The following is a 10311-nucleotide window of genomic DNA, read 5'->3' as shown; positions in this document are numbered from 1 at the left end:
GCTGCTCTAGATGGCTGATGTTAAGGAGAATAACCTCTGACCTATTTTCGCTGCCTAGTGAACAATTATTCTCAAGCTAAGTCTGGTACATATTTTGGGGAGACAACTTAAGAGAAATCCTTCTGTTCCTCACAGGTGAGCATCACAGAATGCCAGATTGTTAGAACAAAGTGTTCTTGCATTGAGGGAGGGCATGAGCAGAGGCCCGGAGTCTGTCCACTACCTCAGTGTATTGCTTTATAAATATATGTAAATAGGCCAATATCTCTATTTTTATGACTTAATTTTTTTACATATGTACACACCTAGGTTTATACCTCTATCCATAACTTTGCTTCCATCATGCTCGTCCTTCTTCCATCTCTTAGTAATTCCTCTCAGGTAGATTGCTGTTGTGCCACCACCCTCAGGATCTCTACCTGCTCCTTATTGTCAATTTTAATTCCCTCGTTATTCCCATCTATGGCGTTGTTTGCTAACCTGCCCCTTCTCCCACTTCCTTCTCCCCCTAAAACCCTCTGGAACCATTGGTTCCAGCTTGCTTCCCGTGCCTATCTTATATAAGCAGGCAAATCAACAATAACAGAGACCAAACAAAAAGAAAACAAAAGATTGAATAAAAAGAGAAAAGAAAACAAACAAAAAAAGATAATAACAATTAGCTAACAAACAAAAAACATACATAGTTCCCCAGGTCTGTCTGTTGACCTTTATGACCTTCTCCCCACTGGTCCTGGGGGAAATCCAGGAGCTGCCTCTCTTAGACTGAAGTCGAATTTTGTTGTGCCTCAGGGGCTTTGTGGCTTTGCTTTGCTCCCGTTGCTGATCTGTTCTGTTCCCTTCTTGGTTTGCCCCTCGGTGGGGTATTCAGAACAGACCAACTCCCCGCCGTGTCCCCAATATTGAACACTGCCATTTTATGGTTGAAGGTGGGGTGACCTGCTTCTGTAGAGACCACTGCCTTGAGAACCTTAGGGAGCAGGTCAACTGTCCTGCAAGGTCAGTGAGAGTTAGAATTGACTCAAAAGCAGTGGGTTTGGTTTGGATTGTGTAGGTACCCAATCCCCAGGACAGAACTCTCTGGAAGCCGGCCTTGACATGTCGCTTATCCCTTTACAGTGTGGGGAAGGGCTCAGCGGCCCTGCCCAGCCACAGAGGTACAGACAGGAGAGTGTCTGTGGGCATTTAGCCTGCAGTGATCTTGCTCTTCCGAGAGCTCAATTTTCCATTTTAAAGGAGTTTTCATGTGTTAGCCACCTAACAGAATATGGATCCAGTGGTCTCTACAGAACATTTACTCTGTTTTTCCAAGACCTTGTTTTTGACCTCTCAGTGTCTGAAGACCCTCACTGCCTCATGTCGTACCTGGGTTGCAGCTGTGTTCAGAGAAGATAAATGAAGGAATTCCCAGTCAGGGAATGAGCTCATTTTCTCTAAAATCATACTGTCTCTTGAGTTGGTCTGAGTCTCAGTCTCCGTTTCATATGGTGGTTCCAAAGGAATACAGCTTGGCTGACTGCTTTGCAGACTGGCAGGGACAGAACTAGCCCAGTCTTCGTGATGTTTCTCCCTACTCTCACCTTGTCCCTTGCAAAGGCAGCTGAGCTGGCTTGTCAGATGTTGACTAGAGCTCCCTCTGCGCTGACTTGATTAACGTTCTGTAATTTACCTCCAGGTTCTGATATCCATGGCAATGGCTACACAGAACTCAGGGGGAAAAGTGTGATTAAAGGGTTTATTAAGGAAGTTAACAGATTGTAATGCCCGTAAGAAATGCTCGTCTGAGTTGATTATCAGGACATATCACAACATTTTCTCAAGGCTGTTCATAAATGCCTAAAGGGCATACCACTTTTCTATAAGCCTCAACCTGAAGGCATTCAGCTGAAGCTGTGAGTCAGCACACGCAGCTCCCAGAATTAAGTGCCCAGAGTCATTCCGCTCCAGTAAGCCTCAGGCCAGAGGCTCTCAGCTCTACTTCAGTAGGCCAGCACGTCCAACTTCCTCAGTTAAGTGTCCAGAGGCACCCACGGTATGAGCCAGCCTCTGTGGGTTGGATAGTCCATCATTTTTTTCCATGCTCCAGATTTCCTGATTTTGTTGCTGCTTCTCCGATGCCACAGCTGTCATTGGATCCAGGAGGTTCACTGAGCAGGGATCTTGGGTCCAGAGGACAAGCTCTACTCCTGGCTTTTGCTGCTCATGAGAACCTTTCCTCCTGCTTCTCAGAAGGGTTCATTTTCACCACAGCAGGATGGTACTAGAGGGAATCCTGTTTGCCATTAGTCACAGGGGAATCCTATTGGTAGCTTTGCTCACCTTCTTACCAAACCTATGCAAGGAAAGGTTTTTGGTGGGAGTTAAAAACTTGGGCTAGAACAGCAACATCAAGTAACCCACTGCCCCTACACCCTCCTGTTTCCCCACAGTGATCGTCTGGTTCCTGAGCTTGACACGATCGTCCCTTTGGAGTCCACTAAAGCCTATGACATGGAGGACATCATACGCTCTGTAAGAACTGCATCTGCCTATCTTTCTAGTGCTAGTGGGGCCCTGGCCATGGCCGCAGTGATTCAGGCTATTGAGAAAATACTTGGCTCACTGCCCTGATGTTGGGCTGCACAGATGAACAGATAAAGCATGGGATGGGCACAGGGGCAGGGTCCACTGAATAGTGTATTCTAGGAAGACCATTAACTACGCAACCTTGTGGCTCAGGTGCACTTGAGGGCCAACTGAGCTCTGGGGTGTTTAAAAAGGTACTCTAAGGTACATGGAATCTTGGGGGCACAGTTCACATTTTTCTTTCTAGGTGAGCATTGAACAACTCACTTTGAGATAGTACACCCAGTGGTGTTACCTGGAAAGGTTCTCTCTCTGGTCACTGGTTTTTTTATAAAAGCACTTTCACTCAAACCTCGTGTTTTGTGATGACTGATTTAAGAGAACAGCGTGCGGTTATGAAATTTTGTTTCCTGCTCAAGAAAAATGCTGCAGAAACTAAAAAAATAGAAAACAAAAACCACTCTATGAAGTACTATGACCAAAACCCAACAGCAACAACACACAAACTTGAAACCAACATACAAGACAATTCCTCACAAAAAGCCCACACACAGAGCAACACCCAAAGCAAGGAAATTGCACCAGAAAAACAAAGAAAGTAAACACAACACACATGTAGACACACAGCACACACACATATAAGCAAGATGATAGTTACAAATACATACATATCAATAATTTCACTGAATGTTAATGGACTAAATACACCAGTAAAGACAGAGACAGATAGTAGTAGAATGGATAAGAAAACAAAATCCATTAATATGCTGCCTACAAAAACACACCTCACAAACAAAGACATGAACAGACTAAAAATCAGGCTGGACAGAAGCATCCCAAGCGAACAGCAGTCAAAGGAAAGCAGGGGTAGCAGTATTAATCTCCCGGAAGATAGACCTTCCAGCAAACAACGTAATAAGACATAAGAACGGGTACTACATAATGTTAAAGGGAACAATAGTTCAGGAAGCCATATGTATACTAAACATATGCACACAATGAAAGGCCCTCAAAGTACGTCCAACAAATACTCAAAGAATTGAAAAAGGATATAGACACAGCAACAATAATGACAGGGGACTGCACTACACCACTCTCAAGGAAAGACTGAAGGTCAAGGAAAAAAATTTGGTAAAGACACAAAAAAACTCAATAACATGATCATCAAAAACAACTTCATAGACATATATAGAACGCTCCATCCAACAAAACAATGGTATATGTTCTTCTCCAATAGACATGGAACATTCTCAAGAATAGAGTACATGCTAGACCACAAACCATGCTTCAACAAATTAAAAAAAAAAATCGAGATGCTACATCATTCTTCTCAGACAGCAAAACTGTAAAATTAGAAATCATCAATAAAAGAGCAGAAACATAAAGACAAGCACATGGAGATTGAACAACATAATACTAATAAATGACTAGGTAATAAGGCAAATAAAGGAATAAATTTAAAAATTCCTTGAGACAAATGAGAATGATAATACAATATATAAAAACCTGGGATATTGAGACTGATGAGGGTAATGAATGTACAAATGCGCTTTATACAATTGATGTATGTATGGATTTTGATAAGAGTTGTATGAGCCCCTAATAAAATGATTGGAAAAAAAACCCTGGGATACAGCGAAAGCAGTTAATAGAGGCCAATGAATATCTATCAACACACATGAAAAGGGGGAAATCTAAAATCAACATCGTAACACAACACCTGCAAGAATTGGAACAAGAACAACAACAGTTCCTCCAACAAAGGAAGGAAATAAACGATAAGTATCAAAGCAGAAATGAGATGGAAAGCAAAATACACACAAAATATGGAAAAATCAATAAGACAAGAAGCTAGTTTGTTGAAAGGATTAACAAAATAGACCACGTTCAAACTTAACAAAGAAAAAAGAAAAGAAAAATGCAAATACCCAGAATAAGAGTGAACAACAGTGGAAGAATGGATAACAAAACGATGGTACATTCACACAATGGAATACTATGCATCCCTGAAAACCTGTGGCGAAAGCATGAAACCTCACATGGCATGGAAAGATCTGGTAACCATTATGCTGAGTAAAAGTAGGTCAATCACAAAAGGACATGTATGAGTCCACCACTATAAGGAGAAATACCAACAAACAAATCTCAGGGCCCAATTAGGGACTAATTCCTGAACAAAAGTTGAAAAGGCTACTGTCCCCCCCCCCCCCTCCCCACGAATGGAAGGAGAACTTTGCCAGGAAATCAAGACAAGACCAAGGGAGAGGAACATCTACATTTCAGAGGATACACTGATAGTTTTGTTGATGAGTATAGTGGGTGATTGGAGAGAATTAACCTCACATCAAGAAGGGATGCTTAGCAATGATTATAGAGAACCTAGGGGTGCATTGGATCAAATTTGTGCACCTGGGTAGACACTACAAATATGTTTCTTTCCAACCCTCAATGAACCACACCATCGACTAAACACCATGGTGACCTTGGATGCTGACCTGACAGGTGGTATGGCATAACCCAAGGGCCACACCGTAAGGACTTAACATAGAGTCTTGGCAGAATGAACTGAGCCCTGCCTCAAAGGTGCCTCCATCCTTGGACTGAGTACCGGGATACTTGGCTGGGAGCGGAAGCAGAGAGTGGCTGCCCTGGAACTTTGTCATTGGACCCCTGGCTTGGTGGGTGCCCAGTGGAAAGGTACCCAGAATCACCATAAATTTAGTACCTCAATGTTCCCCTCGCAGTGACATGGCAGGCTTTGATCTGTTGGGCAGGGATCTGAACTTGGAAGATGGAAGTTTCCCCTTGAACTTGGAAGATGGAAGTTTGCCAGGGGAATGGGTGTTGAATGGGGGACCAAACTGTGGAGCAACACTCAATGGGCTGTGGCTTACGGTGAAACTGTACTTGCATAGACACCTCATACCAACAATATCCAAAGCTCAGTGTCATTGGAAAAATTGATGATATAACCAGTGCAATCACCTTATACTCCAGGGGGATGATTGACAATGTTTTACTTTTCTGTTTCTATGGGTTTTTGTTTTACTGCCTTTATTTTGCTTGTTTTTTTGTTGTCTGCTAGTTGGTTTGTTTCTGTTGTTGGGGTAATTAGTCATATGGAGTTTTGATTTTGACACAATATGACCGTCAGAGTAAACCTGAGTCATGCATATCCCACGCACAAGCAGATGGATTCTGGAGCCCCACTTAACTCTAACCCCAATCCAAGAACAATTAGTTCTGATAACAGGGCCCTTCATGAAATGATCGCTGAAAGTAAGGGTGCTACAGCAAAGTGTGGTGAAGAAAGAAGATGGTGCCTGGCAATCGGAATAATGTCTGGGGTCTCAAAACAAGCAACCATCTAAGTGAGGAGTCAACTTGTAGTCAAACAAACAGCCATCTAAATGAGGAGTCAATGAAGTTCACATTGCAGAACCACACACCAGATTGTGTGATCCAAGACAACAATAAGAGAATTTAAAGCTGACGAAGGGAAAAGTATCAGAGCCTAAATTTCAAACACCCAATTCCCAATTTGTGGAAGGCTGTGGGGGACAGTGGGTGCCCATAACCGATCTGCAGAGTAACTTCTCAGATCAAACTGTTGGCAGATCCCTTCTAGCCACAAGCCAAGGCCTTGAACACCTTTACTATTAGCTAGAGATCATTGTAACCATGATTATACTGGAACGACCTTGATACTCCGTCAGTTGACTCCCATGTTGACCCAACCTGAAATTGTTCTAGATGCAAGTATTTTTTGCTTGTTCCATGACAAAAATTTCTTCCCTGGCCTTTTAAATACTGATGGTGTTCTTTACTTTCTTACACATTATTTGTATTTTTATCTTTGTATTTTATTTTACCTTTAGCACTTCATTTTGTTTCTGTTTCTTATTTCTGTTGGGTTCTCCAGTTTGTGAAACACAGAAGGTGTAGATGCATGTAGATAATAACAGATGCAAGGGTTTATAGGGAAGGTAGGGGTGAGGGTGAGAGATAGGGAGCGTGAGAGGGTTGGGTGAGCAAAGTATGAGCGAGGGGCAGGAAGCCCTAGAACTAATGGTGATTATACAACTCATTTTAATCATGAAAAAAACAATCACAAGTGATTGGAGTGATGATTATACAATTCTTCTTGATATGATTGAAATATTGAGTTGTATGATGTATGGATTATATGCCAATAAACCTGTAAAAATATTAAATCAGAGCAGTGACTTCATGGAATGTATTTAAAAACATACATGTAACTCAGGAAGGCAGTCATCAAATGGTATTACTTCTGGAGATAAAGGGTTAAGGAAAGGAGAGGCACTTTTGGAAATTATGAAGTTAAGGGAAAATGAAGCAAAAGGGGGTGAATTGTGCACTTTGAAGACAAACAGAAACCACAGTCAGTTTACATTCCTCGTGCTCCATGGCTTACCGTAAACCCAGCCACCCACTAACCCAACTGCACTTTGTTGTACTGACGGAAGCGGTGTATTTTAACTAGGATTTTGTTCACTGCCAACCTTTTAAACAAAATGTAGAGTACAAGTAGTCTTCAGCAATATAAACAATATAAGTCTTCAGCAAAATAAGAGAGAATAAAATTATTTCAGTTGATGAAACTCCCTCCACTGTACAAGCAGCCATGAAACATTTGCTCACACGTAAGTGAATTTTGTATCCTTAAATAAGGATTTGAAAATATGAAATACAATAATTCAGAAATTAACAACAAAAAGGTTAAAAATTAGGGAAATGTAAAATTAGAACTGACTAAATTGAGAAAATAGAGAAGGGAGGAGGTAAGACATCAGAAATGAAGAGAAAATTGCAAGGTGTTCAATGGGGACAGTGGTACTTTTATTTCTGTGCAGGAAACATAGGTTCAAATCCTGGTCGATATATCCCATGTGCAGCCAACACTTGTCTATCAGTGGCGATCTGAGTGATGCTATGATACAGGCTTCAGCAGTGCTTCCAAACTACGATGGCTTGGTCTGAAAGCCTAGTTAAGTACATCTGCAAAGCAGTCCAGGAAAGCCCTGTCAAGCACAGGGCACAATTCACAGCTGCTCTTGGGGTTGGTTCAAGCGGCCAGCATTCAGTCCATTGTTTATGGGTTGCTATGAGCTGGGGCTGACTGGATGGCAGCTAGTAGCAAAAATAACCAAGGAGAATAGAACATTTAGTAATCAACACTGGGAAAAAGTGTTGGGAAAATTAAAGAATGAAAATGAAGTAAAGGAATATATAAAAAGGGTCAAAATGCAAATGTTGGAATTTTCAGATGAGTAAAGAAGACCCCCCCCAAAAAAAATTTTGAGAAAAAAAAAGACCAAACATAGATATAATTGGAGTTTCTGAAGAAAATCCAATGGAACAGAATTAATATAATTAATAATGAATAAGCTACAAGAAAATATTCCAGAAATAAAAGAATATACAAAATTAATATCCAATGGAATACCTTGATAAATAGACCTAGAATGGTTAAACTTTAGAAAATACCCAACTATTCCTATTAGATCTTTAAAATAATGGAAGCTCTGTAGGACTATTGAGTAAAAGATCAAATTACTTATAAAGGCAAAAGAATTAGAGGGACATCAGACTTTTCAAAAGGAACATGAAAGAAAAAAAAAGGGAAACCGTTTTCAGAGATTGAAAGAGGGTATGCTTAAGGATTATATGTCTAGGTAAGCTGAACTTCATGTACTAAGACTGTAGAAAACTTGGAAGCAATGAAGAAACTCTGTATTCCTAAGAACTTTTTCAGGAATCTCATAGAGAATTACCTTCATCTAACTAAGGTGTTACTGGGTAAGTTTCAGCCAAAACCTTAACATACTTAATTATAAATCTAAGACCAAAGCAAAGAGATTAAAGATGTATGGGGGGAAAAAGTTACATGGTTAATTGTAGGGAAAAATGCCCTTGAGAAGTGTCAGGAGATAGGAAAGGGAAAAGGTGTCGCAGAAAGATTTACTGACAGTTGAGAATTAACAGATAACATTAAAAATAGACAGACTAATTAATAAAATATTATATAAGGATATAATTACTAACCTACCCACTATAACAAAAAAATATAAGCCCTTGTAGAAGAAAACAACAAAATAAACAGCAAAAGTACATGGTACATTCATTATAACAACATCATATGAAAATAAGAAACAAATGTTGTTATTAACTTGTATAGGAACTTATTTATTGAAACGTTGTTCAGTTTGGCTCACAAAGACCAACCATATGCGATGTACAAAAGAGTTTTAAAGGGATGCAGAAAGTCGAAAACTAAGAGGTGGGCAAAAGCGTGCTAGGAAATCAGAAACAGTATGAAAGCAGTATGTGTGATGCTCATCTCAGAGAAAGTTGGCTTCACGTACATAGCTGTGACAAAGGGCCTTTACAAATGCTACATGCCACAACTCACAATGTGTTGTAAATGATTTAAGATATTTATGCACCCAATAATATTAACAGAAACTATGGGGCTCCAATGAGCTATTGGTAAAAGCACATTGATAATAGAACAATTTTCAAACTCACCGTCGGTGGTGGGTCTGTGCCAAATCCTAGCAACCCCATAGGCTAGAGTAGAACCGCCCCTGTGAGTTTCTGAGATGGTAACTCTTTACAGGAGTAGAAAGTCCTGCCTTTCTCCCATGGAGCAGCCCAACATGTAATCACCATACCATATTGATAATAGGAGATTTAAATGTACCATTCTTAGTATGTTGTTAGGTGCCCCTTTTTAATCAGCTCCGACTTAGAGTGATCCTTTGTATAATAGAATGAAACAGTCCCCACTCCTATGCCACCCGCACAATTGTTCTTATGTTTGGACCCATTGTTGTCGATCTGTTTTGTCTTGGACTTTCCTCTTTTTCCCTGCTCCTCTACTTTTTCAAGCATGATATTCTCCAGAGACTAGTCTCTCCTGACAAAGTATGTGAGACAGAGTCTCACCATCCTTGGCTCCAAGGAGCACCTGGCTGTACTTCTTCCAAGACAGAACTGTTTGTCCATTTGGCAGTTATGGCATTTCAATTCTTAGTATACGGCAGGTCAAAGGGATAAACATAAGTAAAATATAGGAGGCCTAAATAACATAATAGGTAGATCTTAGGGGTTTTTGTTGTTGTTTTCCAGATAATTTATTCTGGTAATAGACATATGACAACTATGATCATAGTTGGTCAAGGAGAGAAATGATTAAATTCTCTAACATTAAATTATTATAAACAACACTGAGCAAAACTAGAAAAGTAACATCAAAAATTTGAAAAGCACCCTCCCACAAGGAATGAAAAATCTCTTATTAAGTAATTCCTAGGTGAAAGGAAAAAATATAAACCCAAAATGAGAATATTTCTGAAAAGAAAAGTTACTATTAACCTTATTATAAAAATCTATGTAATACATTAAAAGCACTGAGCTGAGGAAAATGTATAGCCCTAAATGTGAAAATAAAAGAAAGAAATGAATTAGATTCTCAGTTCAAAAAGCCAAGGAGGATTAAAATAATAATAATAAAACACCTAATATAAAATTAAAAGAAAATAGAGGAAGGGACTAGGAGGCAAAGGGCATTTATAGAGGTCTAAATACAGGCATGTACATTTGTATATATATTTATATACGATGATGGGGAAATAGAGCTATGTTTATATTTATATATATACTTATAGGTTTAGTATTAAGGTAGCAGATGGACATTGGGTCTCCACTCAAGTACCCCTTCAA

At 39.9% G+C, this 10311-nt stretch overlaps 1 protein-coding gene across 1 annotated transcript in view; it reads left to right on the top strand.

The window, feature by feature from the left end:
• PCCB (propionyl-CoA carboxylase subunit beta) overlaps window positions 1-10311 on the top strand; it is a 118727-nt gene that overhangs the window by 73861 nt on the left and 34555 nt on the right. The window contains exon 9 of the mRNA XM_004712100.3: window positions 2430-2511. Within this exon, the coding sequence (XP_004712157.1) occupies window positions 2430-2511 (82 nt within the window). The remainder of the gene's footprint in view (window positions 1-2429; window positions 2512-10311) is intronic.

This window comes from Echinops telfairi, unplaced genomic scaffold, assembly GCF_000313985.2.
Source record: "Echinops telfairi isolate 266 unplaced genomic scaffold, ASM31398v2 ScPeMD7_16;HRSCAF=60, whole genome shotgun sequence".
Lineage (NCBI taxonomy): Eukaryota > Metazoa > Chordata > Mammalia > Afrosoricida > Tenrecidae > Echinops > Echinops telfairi.
This window is presented reverse-complemented; position numbering and strand designations above follow the sequence as displayed.